We start from the raw sequence: 22,345 nt of genomic DNA on the forward strand, positions 1-22,345 counted from the left end.
TAAAATGTGCTTAATTTCCCTCCCATCATTTCACTTTCAGCTCACCCGTTCAGCCGCGAAAATTAGATGCTAATTTACCAACGAACATCCCGGTCCATAACGGAGTAAACCTGGTGCTTAACAGACTGACCAAAATCGGCGATCGGCCGGAGATCCGCCGCAACGGTCAGCCACTAAGAGGCAAGGATGAGCTCAGAAAGGCAAGACCGGCTGTCATCCACTCCGCAGCTTCATCCACCGGGCGTTCCTCCTCGAGGCGGTCATTGGCACTTAACGGCTCCCGAATGACCCGGCCAACGTACTGCTGTTTTCCCTCTCCGATCCAATCGTGATTCCTGTTCGCCCTGCCCCCCCTTTTTTTTTTACCCTCAACTAAGTCTCCTTCTCTCCCCCTTCCCAACTGCCCACTTCTTCCCACTTTCATTCAATCCCTTTTGCTTTTTTGGGACAATGGGCTATCCTCATTCGACGCTCCCCATTTTTAAGATGCCAAACGAGGGAAATGAATGATAATTATAATAAAGAAAAAAAAGAGAAAAAGGTACCTATCTTCATCTCTACCGGTACGATCCACTTCTTCTGTCCCTCGACTATTCTCTTTTTATACTCCTTTTGCGTCGCGTGCCCGATGCCGCCCCTCATCCCCCCCTCACCCCCTTTTTAGGTAACCAGAAATAAATCCGGGTACCTGAATTCGGTATTTAGGTGGTCAAGTAGATAGCGTGGTACGCCCGATGTCATAAAAGAATCTGGGTTCAGCTGATGAGTGTTGTTGGTCGTAAGGAGGGAAGGGGGACAGAAAAAAGGAGTAGATAGTAACCTCTACGTATATACAACTAATCAAAAGTAATCAACTAGTACTAATGTAGAAGGCTTACCTTGTCTCTCCTCTTTAGTTGGTGCTACTTTGGTGGCAGTAACGGGAGCATTTCAGCTGCAGGCCAAGAGCAGGCATTCATTTATTTCAGCTTTCCCCATGAATGGGATCTGAACACACCGTGACGTTAGCATCGGGTTCAGCCACTCTCATTGGACGCGGGCTGAGCAGAAGGATGAAAATCTACGGAGTACTAACTAGGACGGTCGACGTGCAGGGCGGAGATAGATACACTGTACTCCGTAGCTACTACTACTACTACTGCTACCTATCTACCGGCATGTATCGTTGCCTCGGTCTGGAGATTCTGACTGATCGACTGTCTTCTCGTATCATTCAGCCTCGAACTTCCGCTCCTGCACGGCTGCCGATCCGTGTCAGTTGATCATGAAGGTGGGCTTGGGGCTTCATTGGGGTTTTTTTGGTAGTACTTTGTATCCGGAATACGGAATACGGAGCTATCGGATGGCTACTATCTATCGATTTATTCTTCCTTTCAGATCATCTGGGGCTAGGTATATTACCATGATAAGTTATAGATTACTCCGGAGTATTGATTGCTTGAGATAGACTACTACTTACTATATACTAAACCGTATGATGTTGATATAGAATAATAATGCTCGGTACCGTCGAGTCCCTTCTGCTGGTCCCATTCAGCCCACATGAACCGTTCAGTGCTTACCGTTGCATGTAGCAGCGGCATCGCATGACGAACGTCCTGAAGAGTTTTGATTCCCCTCAGTTGATGGGAAAAGACCCCACTTCATTTTGAGTGAGTAGGGGAGCGAACCGGTGATTTTCATCGACTAACTAACTAGCTGGACTACCTACAGCGCTACAAGACTAAGTAATTACTCCGGGCCAGGGGACTAAATCTAGCCCGGGTGGATGTTGCGGTTCCACGATCTGTGGTAGATCGACCATCAGCTGACCGACTTTTGATGACCTCGAAGGATTTGGCTGATCGGAATTGTAGTCGAGATACTAAGAAAGTACTAGTACTAGGTGATGAAGTAAGTAGTGAGGAAGATTGCCTATCAGCAGGCTCCTGTAAGTGGTACAAGGGAAGCGACAGAACGGGGGGTCGTTTGACTGGCTGTACGAGAAGGGACTACTGCCGGTAGTCGTGAGTTCCTAGTCGAATAGTAGTAAGTAAGTAGTAGAGAGTGAACTTTGAACGGAGGTTCCTCCGCACAGCAGCAGCAGCTTTGAATGGATGACAGCTTAGACCTCCGTAGAAGAAGAGTTCAAGTAGACACGGGTCGAATCCCCTCCCTACCGGCCTTTTCTCTCTCCCCCCAATCATGCCATGGAATGGAATCCATCCACTTTGACTGTTGGGAACCATGGTTCGCTTTTCTCCAGTCCCCTTTCCCGACTACGTATACTTGTTCTTCTCCCTTCTCTTAGTCTAGCTCATTTTCTCTGTTCTTCCTCCTTTATTTTTCTATCAAAATCTCCCTTCTATCCTTTTTAACCACGGGTGTGCAGCAAGAAAAAAAAAAAGGAAAGAGAGGTTCCGCTCTGTTGGAACGCGACCGGGACTAAAGCAAGTGACGGGCTGCTAGTAGTTTCCCTTTTCCCTTTTGGAGCGATTCCCAGCCAGGCCCGGACTGGAGCTAATCCCAAAACTAACACTAAAATCTAAACCCTTCTGCTTTCTCTGCGCGTCTTTCCCTCTTCGCGCTCTCCACCGCGCTCTCCACTTCCTCCAAACTCGTTGCGCTTCTTTCTGATTATTCTTATTATTTTTATTACTACTACTACTTCTATTACTACTTACTGTTTTTTTTTTGTTTCTGCCCATTACCTATTATTATCATCATCGGCATCATCAACAATCCCCAGCAAGCATCAGCGAGCATCAGCACCATCATCAGCAGCAGCAGCTCCAAATACTCTACCGGTTTCTCCTCACCTATTGTTGTTATCCATCGCCCGTGCTTTCGGTCTATTCTTTTACACCCACCCCCTCCCTATATTTTCGGTATTTATTCTCCTAATCCTGATCTTCTCGCCCCGGCCACCTTTTCTATTATTATCCCTCCGTAATCTCCTGTCCTTTGCCCCGAGCGTCCTGCTCTCGATCGTCAATTCGTCTCGTGCTACCGCTTTCAATTCTTCTCTCAATGTCCGACGCTTATTGCCGTCACCCTCAATAAAGAACCACCCGTTCGTGCAGGCTCTGGTCATGTCGTGTCGCAAGCACCTATTGCGATCCCAACGTGGGCTGTCCCTGTCTCATCTTCCCTTTTAGTTCGCCGACGCTGGTGAACACGAAGCCTCACTCCGGCTCCCCGGGAATAGAGCCTCTTCGGGGAAGAGCTCCCGCCGCGAGAGGGCGCTTCCTGCTGATCGTATAGTTGCATATCCATGCCCGCGCTCATGATGGCGTTGAGCTCAGCATCTGTCGACCGTTTCCCAAGTGAGCCAGGTCAACCGCAGATAGATACTCTCTCAACAAGCGTCGACCCAGAAACCGAGGCGAAGGTACTAGCAAGTGCGGATACCCAATATGCGACAACCGATCTACGACGCGCCCACACGGTTGCCCACGGGAGAAACACCAAGGAATCCCCAACCATTGGCTCGAGAACAACCCGGGAACGGCTGGCTACTTCCCTTCTGCGGGTCAAGGACAGCCACGAGTTATTGCGGAAGCGGTCCTTCAAGCGGCCTGATACCTCTCAAGCGCCTCGTGACGCCGCTGTGGGAGCTAGAGAACCGAACCACTTCACCGTGGGGAATGTCGGCCAGAATGGAAAGATCTTTCTAAGGTATGACCGTCGCGTTGTGCTATATTTGGCGACCTCGGATGTCATGATCACAATGCTAACACCCTTGTCACACTCCTCCAGACCGATTCGCAATCCGCCGACTAAAGAAACCTTCCCGACGCCTTCCATTCCTTCCCCCAGCCAATCCAGACAAGAACCCTTTCCGCACGGACGTGGCGGCCTCGAGAGCGATGAGCCGTCTAGATGGTCGAACTCGCAGCTCTCTGAGTTGCGCCCAGATTTGATCCCTGAAGAGAGCTGCGAAGATGGCGACTCCGTCCACACAGAATCGGCGCGTTCCCAATATCACGGCCTACCTCACCATCGACCCCGTAAAGCACACTCATTTTCTACTATCTCGGAACAGCGGTCAGAGTCGCGTGCGGGTCGCGCAGGGGAGCTTCGTATCTACATTGACCGAGCAGATAATCGGCCAAAAACTGCCAATGAACCATCCCAGCGTGCCCTGGAGGATTCTATCCCCCGTTATAGGTTGGACTTGCCTCAATCCAGCCTTGACAATGAGACGGCCCTGCACAGCTCCATTTATTCAAGAACATCATTGTCGGATATCATGCGCACGTCACGACTCCCGCGAGAATACTGGATTGGTACTCTAGCCTCCGACACCTATCTACGGAACCCCGAACGACCCTCCTTTGTCAGCTCGGTCTTTTCGGGCGCAGGTGCCATTGAGTTGCCCCGGAGTTCCGCAGTCAGTGAAAACCCCGTTTTCTATGAGTTGAAGGAGCCGATTGAACCGGCCATATTTGAGACGCTGGTGTCGGAAATGGACAAAGAGTCGGTGGTTCGCTATGCTTCAGGCACCAAAGACATCAGCGCTGCTACGCCGGCACGTATCGTCGCCCAAATATCGTCCGCGTCCTTCATGGACTATGAGCTTGTATCCGATTTCTTCCTGACATTTCGCTCTTATATCTCGACTAGCACCCTTCTGGCACTGCTTCTCGCTCGATTGCGGTGGGCGATTAACCGCCTGCAGGATGACGGCAGGATCATCCGTATCCGGACGTTTGCGGCATTGCGGCATTGGATTCTCAATTATTTTGTGGATGATTTTGTGCCCGAGTATGATCTCCGCGGTCATTTCTGTGAGACGATCAATAGCATGTACGATGATGTCAAGTCTCGACAGGGCGGTGGCATGAGTGATCTCAAGATCCTCATAGATCTCAAACGCTGCTGGTATGGGAAGTCTTCTCTCTATTGGGACTTGCCGAGTGACCACGACGTGTTCCAAAGCCCTGACGTTGCCATCCTTCCGGGTGACCGCGAAGCTGACCCTTTGGAGATGGCGGGTGGCGGTGACCTTCTGGCCCTGGTGCGTACCAAAAGCGGGCTGGAAGCTAGCCCTCCGGGCACACAATATCGTCCGAATCATCACAGCCGAAACAATTCGTCAAACACAGTGAAGAGTGTGCCAATTTCAGCCGGAAGTGACCGGAGCTTTCAGGCAATCTCCTGTTCCTTGCCCCCCAAGTCTCCGAAGCGTCTGTCCTTGTCCTTGGCCCACAAGGCACCCCATCCCGTACCTCTTATGCCACTGAAGCCAACTTCCTCACGGGAAGCTTATCCGCCTTCTCCTCTTACTTCGCGCCGCTATCCCTATCTTGGACATTCTCACAAGCGTAGCGGCAGCTTCTCTGACTCTGTTCGAGATGACAGGGCACCCTTCTCTCTGGTCAACCCCGAGCAACAGGGTGTGGCCGCCAGACAGGAGGCGCTTGATCTCAGCAGTCTAATACGAGGAGAGCTCTATCCTCCGGCGGAGTCGTACACTATCATGATGGCGCCTCCATCCCCGCCTCTTCCATCGTCAGCTAAGGACCTTGCCTCAGACCGCCGAAGCACCTCTCACGGCGTTCACAAACCGGCCGCTTCAACCTCTGGCGTCAAGACAATCATTGGCTCAATTCGCCGGGCTTTGAATAGTCGACATGGCGCTTCTGGTAGCCTTTCACGGGCGATGAATAGACCGGCAAATGCATCTCTTCCGGGGAGGACATCGGCTCTCCCAACTAATGTCGCATTCGGATCTGATGCCTATAGAGGTAGAAAGACGGCGACTGGGGTCAAAAGGCCCACGAGAATCGATACCCTCTGTGACGAGGTTTTGAAGCAGTATCGTGCTGCTATCTCTGAACAAACCGATACTACAGGAGGCTCCCAGTCTGCCGATTCACAGAACCAGGCAGAACTTCATTTTTCGGCGCCTGGAATGCCGAGAGCGACAAGTCAGGTTACTGCGGGTAGTGAATCCATCGTCATCGTAGATGGAACAGGCCTGGGTCTACCTGTTATGTCTGGCGCTATTGGAGAAGCGAATGCAGGACTCCAACAGCCTCCTGGATTTTTGGAGGCGGAGCCATCGCCTGCAACAGTCAGAGCTCCATCCCCGTACGCTCCACACCAACGATCGACTTTAGCGACCGATGAATATTCTTTGCCTATCTTCTACGACGAACCCAATCCTGGCCCCTCAAGCCGAGCGTCTAAGTTCCTGCGCCCCTCCAGATTTTCGGAAGCCTCGCGCAGGTCATACTCCGTTGAGCGGGCTTCGACTTCGTGGAAAAGAACATCGTCTTCGTTGCGTTTACGGAAGTACGCGTCCTTCCAAAGTGGAGTCTCGAAGCACCGTCTCACCATGGGAAGTGACTCCGTCCCCCCTCTACCCCCTGGAAGCTTGCAGCAACCCTTGGATAAACCCTCTGGACCGACACTACGTAGGCGTCCTGGTGGAGACTTGCGTCAAATGCGAAACGGCGGCGGCTTCCAATCCAGACCCGATTCAGGGTCCTTTGTTTCTGATATCACATATCGTAGTTCTGGTGCTGACACGGCTGTTACTCGGGTTGATGAGCCGTATTCGCGACCCCAGACGAGTCTCATCCCTCCGAACCCTCGGTTTTCGTTATTGACAACTCACTCGTCACAGAACCTGCGGCGTTCCTTTGAGGATGCTATTGCACAGTTCGCACAGATCCCAGATGACGATGATGGGGGTGTCGAGTCAACGCTATTGAAGCTCGAAGGGAAATGGCATGGGACGTCTGCTGGGGATGCTGAGGCTTCTGCTGCTGGGTCAGATCAGTACCTACAGCACTACAATCCAGGTGAGGTCACTGGGGAGGATTGGCTCCGTCAGAGCCGTGGTAGCGCAGGACCCCACAGCTTTGCGAACTCGAATGCGGTGGCTAGGAGACGCCAAACCTTCCTTGGTGATGGTCTGACATACTCGCAAGTTCAGGGACGCATCGTTCCTCAACGACCATATTCTGACTCGATCGCGGAGTCCGAAGACTCCTACAGCTCTATACCTCTCCTAGAACGGGGATTGAGTGATGAGTCAATGAAGAAGCCCGTCGTTAGCCGCCCGACGTCTCATATGGCCGGGCCTTCCCGCTTTCAACCCAGTTTCTCCAGCCGTGAGACATCGGATGTGGAGTCCTCTCACCCCTCTATTAACATTGTGAAGGAGACCGAGAGTATGAAGCGCATCCCGCGAGGTTCAACACTCCCAGGCATCTCCTCTGGGTCGAGAAAGCATACAGGGCGTCTTTCTGGGTTGTCATCTGGGATTTCAATTGATATGATTGATTCGCAAGAGGCTGCAGAGCAACGTTTCTCCATAGATACACAAAGCATGACCGATTCATCTCTCGGTATTCCGCCTCATCCGCTCGCTCATCCACCCTCCCCTCCAATGACGGTCCAAAATACCCGATCCGTGGGATCTTGGACTACGCCGTTGAACCCGGTGCTGTTCCAGGCCCAGCCATTAACACCAGATCCTTCTCCCAGAAACAAAATGGCACAGCAAGCGAATACTCGACCCCTCAACACGCAGCAGGTTTCAGGAGATGTTCTTTCCCAGTCAGAAAAGGGTCGCCGACTCCCGGAACCATTGAAGGCAGCGGGCCCTGAGCATGTGCCATTTGTTCTATCGTGCGAATCGCATGTCCTTGCCCAGCAACTGACATTGGTGGAGATGGCTGCCTTGAGTGAAGTTGACTGGAGGGATCTGGTGGACATGCGATGGAGCAGTGGGTCACCCACCGTGTTGAGTTGGGTGCAATTCCTCATGGAAGACGAGCACAGGGGCATTGACCTTGTTGTGGGACGATTCAACTTGATGGTTAGATGGGTGCTCTCAGAAATTGTCCTCACGCAAGATATCCACGAACGAGCGCGAACGATTGCCAAATTCATCCACACGGCAGCACATGCCAGAAGAATGTGCAACTATGCCACAATGCTCCAGATTGCCATTGCTCTCTCTTCGACCGACTGCTCTCGCCTTCAGGCTACCTGGGACCTGGTACCCGTTTCCGACAAGCGTCTGCTCAAGGACATGGAATCGCTAACGCAGCCCATTCGCAATTTCCATGAGCTTCGTCTCGAGATGGAAATGGCCAATGCGCAAGATGGTTGCATTCCATTTGTTGGTAAGTTCCCTTTACCGTTGACATATGGTGATTAAAAAGCTAATCTGCTTTCTTAGGCCTGTATGTCCACGACTTGACGTATAATGCGCAGAAGCCAGCACGAGTCACGACACAGGATGGAGAGTCCCTGATCAACTTTGAGCGCTACCGCACCACCGCGAAGATAGTCAAAAGCCTCCTTCGACTGATTGATGCGAGCACGAGGTATCGATTCGAGCCTGTGCCGGGTATCATTGAGCGTTGTCTCTGGATTGCATCACTTTCGGAGGAGCAAGTCCAACTGCGCAGTAAGCAGTTGGAGTAAATCATCTGTCTCAGTACGCTAGAGGCACAGCAAAGAAATAACCGAACACCAAAGAAGGAATACCAAACAGGTGGAAAAGAGAAAAACCGAAAAAAGAAAAAGAAAGCATACGAAAGACTTGCATTGAGGAGTTATCCATTCGGGTCACCAGCGCACCTAATATACCCCAAGCATATCGTCCGTCTATGATTACCAGCGACCAAGATATCCTCGACGAAGTTTACTTTTGCACCCACGAGTCAGGGTTGGCATTTTGATACCAAGTTACCATGTACAATAGCATTGCATTTGTCTGCGAAGGAGGTTATTTTTGTGGATTTTTGGGATTGGTGGTATAATTTTGGGGATTTATTCTTTTGCATTTTGGGTTCATGAAGCGATATCCACATGGTTAGGGATGATAGGATGGTGGTAGCATTGATATGGAAGCGACGTTATCCCCGTGGCAGGGGAAGGAATACTTTTTTATTGAAATAATGATGAAACTCTTGGAAGTAAGCAGAATCTGTAACCTGACTAACGGGATGGAAGGAAATCGCAGCAGCTGAAGCGAGTGGAGCGGGCGAGTTTCATCGGCCGGGAACATCCCAATCTCCTCTCTGTCTCCCAGGCTGCCGTTCCGCCTTGCTTTCTCCCTCCCTCTCTCTCTCTCCCTGAACATCATCTCTCACCCAAATTATTCCCCACCTTCCATTCCACTTACCCTGGGAAACAGAAACTATTCCAAAGGAGGCTGACCCTCCCGTGTGTGTCCCGTCTTATTTCCTCCTCCATGGAGCGAGAGCCAGAGCTTCTTTGCCCGACTCCCTCCCCTCCCTCCTTTGTTGGTTCCTGACGTTATCGCACTTCCCACCCGCCATGGACGCCTCCGGATCCCCCCGCGGGGCGTCGGACGACCTCGACCGCAGCGACCCCGATCTGGCCGACCGCAGCGCGGCACGCAAGTCCTTACACGCTGCAGGACTGCCGGACGATCTCCCTAAGTCCTTGGACGACCGTCGTTCTATCCCTCTCATCCAGCCCGAAACGGAGATGTATGATGCCTGGCAAGGTGCGTTACCACCTCTCCTTACTTGTCGCGCATGAAAGAGGACCCTAGTGCAAGCGACTATACTTGCTTTTTCTGGACAGTCGGAGGAATACACGATCCGACAAACCCAGAAGTCCCCGTGAGATCGAATATAACGAGAAGTGTAACAGGTGGCTGATCCGTTTCCGCTCCGCAGGCCAATCCCAATTCCTCACCACACCCGTGGCCGCAAAACCATTGAGCTTCAGTCTAGCCCTCGACGACCACACCCATGACGAAGAACATAACCTACAGGCCCAGTACGGGCGCGGACTGGCCGCATCGACCGACGACGATAACGAATCCACAACCACTGCCCGGCTGGAAGACAGTGATGCCCGGTTGATGGAGATGCTTGCTGCGCAGGCTGCTCACCGGGAAGTCGAGTCGCTAGGTGCGGACGAGGAAGCTATCGCAACGGATGAGAAGCTATCGGACGCAGAGAAGAAAGATATTTTACAGCGCAGCTTGAATATGGCGGCTAGTAACGGCGACGTGGAACGTGTTCGGCGACTAGTGCAAGGCCATGCGGCTGAATATGTCGATGTGAATAAGCCGGATGAAGAGGGGACGGTGCCGTTGATCTATGCTAGTTGCTTCGTACGTGCCGCTCTTTAACTCATTTGTCTGTTTGGATATGCGCGAAACTAATCCTCGGCGTAGGGACACCAAGATGTTGTCTCAGCGCTTCTCGATGCAGGCTCCCATATCGACCAGCAGGACCGGAATCAGTGGAGTGCCTTGATGTGGGCCATGACAAACAGACACAAGACAATCGCGAAGATCCTTCTCGACCACGGTGCGTCTCCGGATATCAAGTCCTCGTCGGGCGGGACGGCGTTCGACTTTGCACAGCCTGGTAGCGAGATTTCAGAGTATCTGCATGAAAATGGTTACCACTTTGGGCCGAGTGCGATCGAAGACGATTTCTATGATTCCGGGTTTGGACACGGTCGCTTCGAGGAGGAGATTGCTGAGAATGAATTGAAGCGGCGCATGATGATGGAAGAGAGCGCTATCAATCTTGAGGTGGACCTATCGAGCCTGGGGCTCGACGAAAAGTTTGACGTGAGTGGATGAGTTGAAAAGAGTGTGCCAAAGTAGCAGCTAACCAGGTCATTCGTTCGTCAACTACAGTCGTTAGATGAAGAGGAGCTTGAAGAAGAACAGCAAGAATTCGTGTGGGATCGGTGTCTGAACGATCAGATGTTCGTCTTTCAGGAGAGCGAGCTCGAACGGATCCTCAACATCATCATCACCAACATGACACCGCAACGTTCGCCCTCGCAGAAACCCGTCCCCGCGAACCTACTCTTTCTCAGTGCTCGATATGCGCACTACCATGCTAGTCCCGAATTGCTTGCTAAGCTGCTCGTTTCCGCGACCGAGAAGATCAACGATGTCGTTGAGCGCCATCAGTGGGACATGACGATCCTGGCTTTTTGGATGTCAAATGCGACGTTGTTGCTACATTACTTGAAGAAGGATGGCGGGCTGGTGGAATCTACGGTGGAATTCCAGCTACACCTGGCCGAGCTTATCAATGAAATCTTCATTCTCATCATCCGCGACGCCGAGCGTCGCATGAACAAAGTGCTCGACGCCGCCATGCTAGACCATGAGACCATTCCGGGGCTAGAGGACGTCCACTTTCAAAATGAGTGGAAGCTCTTCCGCTCCAAATCCAAGAAAACGCCCGAACCGGCGGAGAAGCGCTTTCGACCTCCATCCCCCAGACGGCGCGCACAAGTGTCTCCGCGCAACATCACTTCTCTCCTCTCCTCTACGCTCTTTGTCCTGGATCTCTACGATGTACACTCCGTCATCACCACACAGATTATCTCTCAGCTCCTGTACTGGCTTGGAGCTGAAACCTTCAACCGCATCATGTCGACCAAGCGCTACCTGGCCCGGACTAAGGCGATGCAGATTCGCATGAATGTGTCGACCTTGGAGGATTGGGCGCGAAACAATAACCGCCAACCGGAACATTATGAGAATGGATCGACGAGTAGCACGGGCGAGAGCACGATGGAATCCGCGCGCCGGCATTTGGCGCCAGTCATTCAACTCTTACAGTGGCTTCAATGTTTCTCGTCGCTTGGGGACGATTTTGAGTCACTTGTTACGACTCTGCTCCAGCTGCAGCAACTCACCCCGGCGCAACTCTTGCATGCGGTCAAGTCGTATCGGCCCGAGGTCGGGGAGAAGGGACTGACCAAGCCGGCTATGAAGTTCTTGATTGAGCTACAGCGCGATCCGGGGCTGCTGTTCCGAGAGCAAGCGAAGCTTCAGGCACCCAAGCAAAACACCGCGGCACCCGAGGCAGGACCTACCGATGGACGCCCACAGACCCCTCCGGCCTCAACAGCTTCAGAGACGGCCGGATCCCCATCCACGCGAGCGTCCGTAGCCTCGCCTGGCTCGAGCGTAGCGTCTCCGCACCCAGGCCCGTCGGCGTGGATGGATGAGCGCAGTAACAACGTATTCCTGGACCCGTCCCTCACGCTCCCCTTCTCGCTACCCACGAGCACAGATATGCTGATTAGTTACGGGGCGGGCTGGGGCGGCACGAACCGAGAACGCGCGCGCAAGTATATACCGACGGTACCTCCGGAGGTGCTGAGTCGGTTCGACCGGGACAGCTGAAGGGCATGAGGAAACAGGGGGATGCGGAACTGGATACCCTGGGATTGCATTTCTAGTATATATAGCTTTCATTTATTACTTCCCTGATCTGGTGAGCATGTTTGGAACTTAGCCGGAACTGATAGATTTTCCTCCTACCTGTACTGGCTGGCTGGTGTACGTCGATACATTGTTTGTGTTACGTAGCGTGTTCCCCAGCGATGAAGAAAGGGAAAGAATCTAAGTAAAGAACAAATACCATGAATCCACAAGAAAGCGGAAAACAAAAAAAAAGAAAAGATAGTAGAAACAGCAGGTAGCAAGTGACGAGCGTCAGAGATAAAGACCCCGCCAAGCCCACAAGCGAAGAAGATGATGATGAGCAGAAATGTTTCCCGAATGGGGGCTCGGGAGATGAAACGCAAGAGGGCGGGCAAATGATATCTAATCTTCTTCTTCTAGTTTAGTATGAACTAGAAACTAGTTAGTTGGTAAGTAAGTTAGTAAGTTAGTGAGTTAGTCTAGTTCTAGACTTACTGACAGTCAGCCCCAAAAGGGCCGTGCCATGCCATATCCATCCATTCCAAGTCTTTGGGGCAAGCAAGCTTCCACCCACTAGGTCCACTCTTTTTTTCCCTTCTGTTGACGACTACTTTCTATCTAGTAGATAGACATGGTTACAGAATTAATTCATAGATAGGTAAGTAGGCTGGTAGATGGTAGATTGTGGGAATAAAATTAAATCAATCAATGAATCAATCACAGCTGGCTAGATTCATTACGTGGGGGAGATTACTACTAGTTATTTTATTTATTTTTCCAGTTAGAAACAAAACAGTAGGGCCCGAAATCGAAATGGGAAATGGATCCCTAAAAGCATGACGAGTCGCGCACTCCCGTTCGTCGTCATCACCCAACGCCCCCGATTCCTGTCTACGCAAGTGAATCTCCACTTGGGGAGGGATGAGATCGCGGTAGATATATAAACTAGTCAAGGGGGGGAGGGGGAGGGAATCAATGGGGAGATAACATATTATTTGCTTGGTTTTAAAATCTGTCAGTGCTTTTTTTACTCTTTTACTTGCCCTTCTGAGATACTTTTTTCCTCTTCTTCTCTTCTTTTTCCCCCCTGGCTGGCCTTGCATCCTCAGGCTGTCAATTCCCGATCCAGACTAGTGTATAGCGGGGACCTGTCCCGATTGGGTAAGTGTGTCTTTCCTCTTTGGGGTGCTGCCCTGTTTGGGCAATTACGATGCTTTCCAGTTCCTTCCCTTTCCTGTCGCTCTTTCTTTTCTCTTCTCTTCTCTTGGAATTCATCTTCTTTGCCAACTTGTCTTCTATCTATTGTTCATACTGTCTACTGTTCATTCATTCGAGTGATTGCTCTTGTGTGGGCTGCTAGACATACTCCCTCTCCCGTTTAGTTTCCAGCTGCCATTCCCCGTGTGCATGAAACCAACTACTAGTACTCCGTCTACTTCCATCTACTACTTGTTCCCTTCTACTACTTCCACTACCCTCCCAGGAAAGAAGATGCCTCTGTGCATCCTTTCTTTTCGTGCCCTCCCCGTCCCTCTTGGTCCCTCCTGACTTAATGGTTTCCAATTTCTTTCATGTATATTCTTGTCGATCATCTTGTCGTGTGGAGCGGTGATCCCCTCGTTATCTTTCTGCCTATCTATCTCCGCATCTAGTTCATGCTGTCTGTTGTTTTCTCTCTCTCTACGTCCATCTGAAAATCGGGCTTCTTGACCGCTCTCCACCCATATTCCAGCTCAATTGAGCCCGAATGCAAACTCCAGAAGAATCATGCTGCTTACACTGAAGCCTGCCTCCCAGAACGGAGTTAAAGGTCCTCATGAGTACTCCATTGTTCGCCAGTCCGTTCCAACCCCACGGTCATCCCCGCCCCCCGTGCCTGACCTACCAGCAGCGGTCACCGCACCCTCAACAAGCTCCTCTGCGGACCGCTCCATGGACCCCTCGCGCTCAGGATTGCCGCCTCCTGCCTCGTTGACCTTACCGCCTCCCAATGTGGGCTTTGCCAATGTGTCTGGCTCTGCGATGAACCAGCCACTCCCGCCGCCCCCGGGCCAATGGCAGTCCTCGGATGACTCCATGCGACAATGGCTCCAGGCCAAAGCGGAGGAAGATCGGAGGAAGCAGGAAGAAGAGAAGACGCGCCAAGAGACCTTGCGACTCGAACAGCGGAGGGTTGAGCAAAGTATGCTTCGTGATTCCTTGCAGGCCGGTGTCCCACCTCAGATGATCCCGCTCATCTTTGCCGGCATCAGTCCCGGCGGTCTGCCAGCATCGATGCTCGAACTTACTCAACAATACCTAACTCAACCCTCTGCACCTCGCGGTCCTGCTCCGCAGATGCCTGTCATGTCTCATGCACATCCCCATGCCCAGCGCAGGCCTACACATGTCCGCCAAGACTCCCGTACCATTCCCTCAAATGCATATGTTGCTCCACCGGTGCACCCTCAGACTGTGCCCCCTCCGGGAGTTCTGCTATCTCAGCCATTGCATACTGTTGGAGCCTCTCCTACCCCGCAACCGCTGGGTCGTCCGTCAGTATCCAATGGCCCCGCTGATCCACGCTTTGCTGTTGCAGCTATCCCTCGCATGAACCCTGGGGAGTCACAGCTCCAACCGCCCATTAATCTCAGCAACGTGCACTATGCCCCAGGTTCGTCCATCCCGTCAACTCAGCCTCCGCGGGGCAAGTCAGATTCTTCGTCTCGCCAGTCCCCTCCATCCCTATACTTCCACCACTGGGTCCCTCCAGGTCAGACGGCAGGACATGCGCAATCGGGAAGAGGTAGGCAGGAATCACCGGGTGCCGTACAAGGATCTCGGCATGTGGATTCCAATGTCTCTCCCGGACGGAAGAGGAAGGCCCATGGGGCACACCATCCAGCGCCATTGCCATCGTCTCGTCCCCCGGAATCCTTCCCTGGCTCTTCGCAGACATCTCAGCCAGGGTCTCCGGCCCAGGAATATCAGACCGAGCAAGCAGCACCGCCAACGCATCACCATCACTCTCTCCCAAGATCGAGTGATGCATCTGCTCCGTACCAGACACCGGCGGAAGATGTAAAACGTGAGCACCGCAGTCGAGGTACTAGCCCGACCCACTCTTCAGAACGCATGATTGTGGATGATGCTAGATCAAATCAGCGTGCTCGAGCTGATAATGAGGACCATTATGAAGAGAACAATACTTCTGCAGGACATGCCACCTCGCCCCATACAGTTCGGGTACAGCGAAGCGAAGCAGCCTCTTATCACGATCCTCGCAGCAGTCCTGCCCGCTCACCAACAGCAAAAGCTTTGCAACTGTCCCAAGAGCATAATCTGGCCTCGGGACACTAGGATGAATGTGGTTATCATGGGGCTTATTGCTGTCTCTGATGCCACACTTATCAGTGCAGACAAGTGACGTCTTGCATTTAGAGCCACGGCCTTTCGCATCCGCCAGATGCATGTTAGCAATTGCAGGGAAAGTTGTCCATCACAGTTATTCTGTACTTTCAGAAATTCCCTCTCTTGATTCAAGCGTTTTTGGATTTGCTGCAGATACCATTCTTCGTTGCGTTTCTCCTAAGTTATTCGTTTTCAATTCTTTTCGTATACCATATTGATATATGAGTTACCCTCGACTGGATCGCGGCGGTCACCAGGAATCTGGTGCATTTCTGAGCTCTGTTGTCCTGCAGCTGGGCTGATGGGACTGACCAAAAGTCCTGGGGGGATATATGTTGATACCACAATGCGCGTGATTAGCCTTTTATAGAGTGTGGATTTGTGGTTTTACGGAACACAATCGGCATGTTGCTTTGGTGAAGACGTGTTGGAGATATGTTGCCGAGATTTTCTATTATGATTTGATACAGTCAACTAGTTATGGTTACAGATGAGACTCTAGTAGACGAGGGACTAGCTAGCTAGCTACATAGGCAAGACCAGGGTAGATAGATAGATAGATAGATGCATAGACAGTCAGGATTGGATCCCCGCACGACAATAACTGTGGCGGTTACCACCTGGCAAGTTCGATGAAACACAGACAAGACATGAACAACGTCAAAGATAGACCACGAAGTAAAACGCAAGATGAGACAAGACAGGCATACAGACAGACAACAAAGAAAAGAACCGATAACGATAGAAACAAAATAAGAATAAAAGGGGTATCAGAGTCAACAACAAGGTATTAAGTATGTAGTTGGTTTGGTCCCTAGTATATAGGAGGTGGTCGGGTAGTGTGCAGTGTAGTAAGAAAAACAGAAGCAGATGACAGAGACAGACAGACAGACAGTAAGGAAATATCAAAGGGAAGGGCAGCAGATGTATGGATAGGTAGAGTGATAGACAGGATAAGGAAATTGATAATGGAAAATGAAAGTTCACGAATGGGTCGGGGTGGGTTATAGTGATGGTAGGTATGTATGTATGTATGGTGGATGGGTGTGTGCATCCATCATGTATCTGTATCTGTATCTGTGTCTGGACACGGAGTGTGTTCAGGTGACAGGCATGTGTCTAGACACCTTGGGTCTTCTTTCGAGAAGAGCCGAAGAAAGGTAAGGTATGTATGTATGTATTATCGATAAAGTGAGGGTGCGCGTATGTATCTGTGTAAGCTGTGTATGTATGTAGACCGAGCGAGTACGTATGTATGTATGTATGTTGTATGTATGAGATCCATTCGTAGTTCGAGAGACGGACAAACAAACAAACAGACAATAGTTGTTGGTTGTTGATTGCTGTCATCGAACGAGGTAGTGAGTGATTGATATCGTAATGTGAGAGCCGTCAAAGAGAAGTAGAATCCATGAAATAAAAATGTAAAGAGAAGTAAGTAGCAATGTCGAAGAAGAAGAATAACTGTATTATAAATGAAAGAAACAAAAACGACTTTTGTTCATTCATCAAGAATTCGTCGGGTCGAATCGTAAAAATGGGTAGGTATGATGTGGAGGGGGTGAGGATCGAGTAGTTAAGTATATTATAAGGCAGGGTTGTGCTGTATATATTATCGAAGTTAATCTGCGGATCTAGTCCGCGCCGTAGATAGAGGTCGTCACATCACGTCACTTGATTATTTGCTTTGCTGCTGCTGCAAAGTCACTAAGAGGTCTTTTTGCGACGGTGCACTTTCCACTCGGCTTTGGCGACACGCATGAATAGCTCAATGTCCTTGATAGGAACCCAGCTGGTGAGGACTTTCATGGCGTTCTCGAAGTCGGATTCGAGGATGATGTCGCGCATGCCGTCGATCAGGGCGGCGGAGGTCGCGTGGAGGACATCCAGTCCATTGCCAAATGCACTGGTGGGTGCGTCTTTCTTGCTGCCTTTGCCTGAAGAGCCTGGTGCTGTGAGGTCGTCGGCATCACCGAGGAGCATGAAGACGTCCCAGACACGGAGTTGGGCGGGGAATGGGATGGAGTAGTTGAAAAGGGTCAGGTACCACCGGGTGCCGTATGCCGTAGGAGGAATTCCAAGTTCATTCTATATTTTGGTTAGAGCCCTGTGTACCGAGATATATGGGAAAATGATGTTTCACTCACCAGCTTGGCAGCTACCTCTCCTTTTTCTAGCCACTCTCGTTCAAAATCCCCTAAGGCCTCCATGAGGCCTGAGAAGCCGGACTGGTACAGACGCTCCAACCCCCGTAATTGCCAAAGTCGCACGAGCATGATAAATGCATGTTCTTCGTCGTAGTAGGCAAGTAGAGTCGCAGCCAGGGCAGCCATGCCCTGCACGTATCCCGTGTCTGGGAAGTACAAGGACATCGCATGAAGTACTCGGAACAATAGTCGTTGGCCTCCGCGATACCGTCGCCGGAACATGATGTGACTGGTGATGGTTCTCGGAACGTCTATATCGATCTGGACATCATCGGGCGATGAAACCAATTGGAATTCATTGAACGCTTCAATTAGCTCCTCTTCCGAAGGGCTATCACTGTGCATTCTGGCGCTGGATTTCAAAAAGGCGTACCAAGCGGTCGCTCGCCATCGGTCGGGGATGCCTTTCCATGTCCGCTCAATCAGCTTGGAGCTTGTCGTGTCAAACTCGAATGTCATGCCACCGCCATCTCCGCTCCGCATAGGGCGGGCCATTTTCGTCCATTTATCTTCCCTTTCCCACTCTTTCTTTCTCGCCGCGCGGGCGGCAGCTGCGTCCTGTTTCTCACCCGGATTCAGAGGAGCAGTCGGGTGGGTGAGCATATCGCTCGCCTCATCTTTGACGCGGCGGTCGCGATTGTGTGGCAGATGGTTGGCGGCCCGACGAAACCGCGAGGTTGATCGTCGCATCATTGTCGTACTATACATGCTGTGAGAAGAGGTTGGTCGTATGGAAGGCTCAGACATCTTCCGCGTCGGGGAGCGGCCTGTGAGGCCTGAAAAGGGACGATTTCCTCCGATGGCCGAGGGTGGACGGATGGAATGTTTCCGTCGCGGCGTCTCAGAAGCCATAAGTAGGCTGGTAGAGACACGCTGGATCGGACTGGGGTCAATGCCTTCATTGGAGTTGGACGTCGGTGACCGGATGAAACCGTATCGATCGACATCTCCGGCCTTGATATTCTGCCAGTACTCAATGCCTCCAGCTAACTCGTGAGCCTCTCTTTTAATTGCTGGACCATTCTCTGGACCGAGAGACGACACCACACTTTTGGTATCCACTGACATACTGGGTCCAGAGAGACGAGAGGTCTCCATACTGGTCGGGGTATCTTCCCACAAGATGCCATTCTCCATGGCCATGGATTTCGCTACTTCTGAGTCTGTCACATTTTCTTCGCCCTTTTCATACATCAGCCGTACCCGTCGCGACAACATATCTTCGTCCGCAGAGATGGCTCTGCTTGCCATGGCGCTGTGCCTGACTCGGAGGGTCGAGACGGGCTTTGACCGCCTCGATGGCGTCTCGATGGTCTCCGGCTCTGTGCTATTTTGTTCCGACGAGGCGACATCAGGTGACGCCGGTTCTCTGTCATCAGGTCCCCGTTGTTGCTGATTGTCCCCATCCTGAGTTTGTTGAGCCGCCTCGCGTCGTCTTGCTTCCTCTTGTTCAATTTGCTGTTGTAATTGGCGTTTCGATTCCTCCTTGATAAGACTTCCGCGCTTGGAGAAACGCATCGATTGCGGTCCCAGACCATCGAGAGCGGAGTTCGGGATATCCAGAGCAATGCCATTGAAAGGGGCTTGAATCGGCGGTACAGGGGGAGCATCGTCATCTCGATCGAACTCACCCGACTTCTTACTTCTCAGACCGCCCCATCTGCGCTCCGACCACCGCGAACCGGGACGAGATCCTGGGCGGGACGCAGGACGGGAGGCGGTATCATTGACAATGATACTGGGGATGCTGTTGCGCAGTGAGCGCAAGCTCACGGTCGAGGCCCCAGCCTCTGGTAAGGCAGTGAACCTGTTCCGCCGCGATCTGGCATTTTGTTGCGACGGCGCGGACCCCGACTGATCCCAAGCATTACCAGACGATGCGCTATGCGATGTTTCCTCCGAGCACGAAGTACAATCCACTGGGGTCGGGTATGAGGCGGAGCGAACGGCGATAGGGGCCGTGGCGGCGATGGTGTCGTCGTAGGGAACGGTCTGGATGGTTGAAGCGGAGTCGGACATCACGACAGCAGGGACAGAAGCGGATCGCGTTTCTACCATTATCCTGGCATCGCTTGCGCCTTAACTCGAGGGAGGTGGAATATTCTCTGGACGGAGCTGCGAAGGGCTTTTGAGCCTTCTGGACGAGCCGGACGAGACGGTGGTGCGCACCGGTTTAACCAAGGGGGGGCGAGGGCGCGAGCGAAGGAGGGAGGGACAGGGAGGGAGGCGGGGAGCGTAGCAGGACTGTAGCCACAAAGGAACGGATGTGAGAACTGGGATTCTGGCACGAAAAAAAGGGTCACGGATTGCGATTGATTAAGATTTGAAAATTATTAGGATTAAGATTAAACGGTCACACGACGGAAAATGAACGACACTGGGGGGAAGAGGTCTCTTGCGCAGCGAACCATGGCCCCCAAAATGGTTGCGAGGAACGAAGGCGGACGAGCAAAAGGGAAAGACGGAGGAGGGAAGCAAGAATGGCTGGACCGCGGCAAAAAAAATAAAAAAAAATAAAATAAAATAGAAGTGAGTAAGAGAGCGTCAGTCAGTCAGAGCCAGGCTTGGCAAAGGTGATAGCTTGCAAATAATAATGATGAAAAAGCAAGAATCATGAAAAGTAAAAAAGAAAAACAAAAATATGGTAGGATGGTCGGAGAAAAGACGATGGGTGAGAGAGTTGGAAGGAGAGAAAAAAAGAAGAGAATTCAAGGAATGTGGTCACAATGAGGTGTATCTTTCTTTTTCTCGCAACGAGAATTGGAGAATGAGGAAGCGGAAAGTGGAATGGAGAATCTCACCCTCCCGTTGATTTTGTATTGGTCGAAAGGAGTGTCTACTTGGAGTAGTAGCAGTAGCAGTAGGAGTGGGAGTAGTAGTTGTGGTTGTGGTTGTTCATGAACAATAGAACTACTCGTAGTAGTAATAGACTACCAAGAGTCAGCCCTGAGAATTGATTCCTTCCTCTTGAAAATTCCCGTTTCTGAACCAAAAAAAAAAAAAAAAAAAACGAAAGAGAAAAAATAATTATACTAAAAATTCAAGAACGAGGAGGAGGACGACGACGACAATAACGTCTCCTTCTTGTCTTCAACCAAACTCCAAAGGCAAGGATCACGAAGGGGGGCCTGCGATCCACTATGTTATAATTAATTTAGTATCATTTAATTCTTCGGGAGGGCCACGCAGCAGTGGATCTTCACACGGTTAATTTTACGTTGGACTTGCCAGATTTTTGACAATAATAGAAATGGATACACTGCTAGTATCTAGTCTATCTAGCAAGTGACTCCATTCAATCCATTGGTACAGGAACTGAAGTGGGAGAGAGGGGGAGATTTATTTTCTGTTATTATTATTATCATTATCATTTCCTCCTATCTTTACTTACCATCCTATGCGATCGTGGGATTTGAAGGGGGGAGCAGCATAATTCATCCCACACCCAACAGGCAACGTAACGGTTTGTTTGCTGGCCCGGCTTTATTATTACTCCAGGAGTTCAAAACTAGTGTACTACTTACTACTGACTAGTCACGGATTTGACTGTTTGACGGGTTGATCTTCTTCTTTCACCTCCTCCCCCTCGTTTTGCGCACAAACCACCAAGAGTGAAACTGGAAATTGGGGCTCTTCTCTTACTCCTCCCCCTCCCTCGCCTATCATGAGAGAAGCAATTACTTCCTACTTACTACAGTAACTTCTGATAGAGTTTCATTCCTACTATCTACAAACTTTTGTGCCTATTTGCTTTTCTTTCTCCTCCTTTTGCGGTTTGGAATTTTGGGGCTTGTAATTTTTCTTATTTAATTTTTTTTTCCCTTTAACTCTCTCGGCTAGGTAGGGGATAGTGTCGGCTCCCTCCCTACTCCTAGTAGAACTACTAATATTTTAGGTTGTGAGATAGCCAGCAGGAGTGGATGATACTGACCCGGCCGAGGAAAGGGGAAACGTCAAGTCTCTCACTATTTTCCCCTACTACGTACAAAGTACACTAACTAGTCTACTAGCAGTGGCTTCGCTTTCCTCCCCCTTGACAGAGAGGGGGGTTTCGCTCAAGTGAAGAATTCAATCCGGTCAGTGTGAAATTCTCCGTCCTTTGTCTACTGCAATCCTACAATATTATATGCATGGATGATGATCTTACAGTTCCCGGTTTTTATTTCCAGGTTCTCTACAGAAGTATCTACTACTAGCAGTATCCCGTAAACACTACTCTGATCCACTTCCATGATTTGCCTACTGACTTTATCTACATCCGGCGTTACTTACATGCAAGGACTACTGCCCTTTAGGGGCGATTCTTTATTCTCGTGCACTTCTTCTTTCTGCCCTTCTCCTTTGGCCGGCTTTCAGGTTTTTCAGGAATAAAAAAAATCATACCCTAATTCTTGTCCCCTTTCTTTCCCGTTAGATTGTGACAACCCACTGTAAAACTCCGAGAAGGCTAGAAACCAGCTTGCCTTCAATGCAAACAAACGGCACCGCGGCCTAGCGTGCCCCCAGTGCACACGGCCCTCCGACGCAGACCCGCACTTGGTCGACAAAGGAAAAGCAGGGGTAAAAAGCATATTGGCACGGG

At 51.0% G+C, this 22,345-nt stretch overlaps 4 protein-coding genes across 4 annotated transcripts; 3 read left to right on the forward strand and 1 right to left on the reverse strand.

Moving 5' to 3' along the window:
- Positions 1–3,268: 3,268 nt before the first annotated feature.
- Positions 3,269–8,427, forward strand: AtWU_04437 (mitotic regulator LTE1; the record flags this gene model as incomplete). Its single annotated transcript, XM_035499548.1, has 3 exons — positions 3,269–3,657; positions 3,739–8,123; positions 8,180–8,427. 3 exons carry the CDS (start codon positions 3,269–3,271, stop codon positions 8,425–8,427), a joined length of 5,022 nt encoding a protein of 1,673 aa, XP_035355441.1.
- Positions 8,428–9,285: 858 nt separating this feature from the next.
- Positions 9,286–12,145, forward strand: AtWU_04438 (DIL and Ankyrin domain protein; the record flags this gene model as incomplete). Its single annotated transcript, XM_035499549.1, has 4 exons — positions 9,286–9,478; positions 9,654–10,096; positions 10,160–10,564; positions 10,634–12,145. The coding sequence occupies 4 exons, from the start codon at positions 9,286–9,288 to the stop codon at positions 12,143–12,145; spliced, it is 2,553 nt and encodes an 850-aa protein (XP_035355442.1).
- A 1,788-nt stretch (positions 12,146–13,933) lies between these two features.
- Positions 13,934–15,505, forward strand: AtWU_04439 (uncharacterized protein; the record flags this gene model as incomplete). Its single annotated transcript, XM_035499550.1, has 1 exon — positions 13,934–15,505. The coding sequence occupies one exon, from the start codon at positions 13,934–13,936 to the stop codon at positions 15,503–15,505; it is 1,572 nt and encodes a 523-aa protein (XP_035355443.1).
- Positions 15,506–17,263: 1,758 nt separating this feature from the next.
- AtWU_04440 (putative TBC domain protein) lies at positions 17,264–19,782 on the reverse strand (the record flags this gene model as incomplete). The annotated part of the gene is made up of 2 exons (XM_035499551.1): positions 17,264–17,644; positions 17,704–19,782. The coding sequence occupies 2 exons, from the start codon at positions 19,780–19,782 to the stop codon at positions 17,264–17,266; spliced, it is 2,460 nt and encodes an 819-aa protein (XP_035355444.1).
- Positions 19,783–22,345: the final 2,563 nt, after the last annotated feature.

This window comes from Aspergillus tubingensis (genome assembly GCF_013340325.1).
Source record: "Aspergillus tubingensis WU-2223L DNA, scaffold_6, whole genome shotgun sequence".
NCBI lineage: Eukaryota > Fungi > Ascomycota > Eurotiomycetes > Eurotiales > Aspergillaceae > Aspergillus > Aspergillus tubingensis.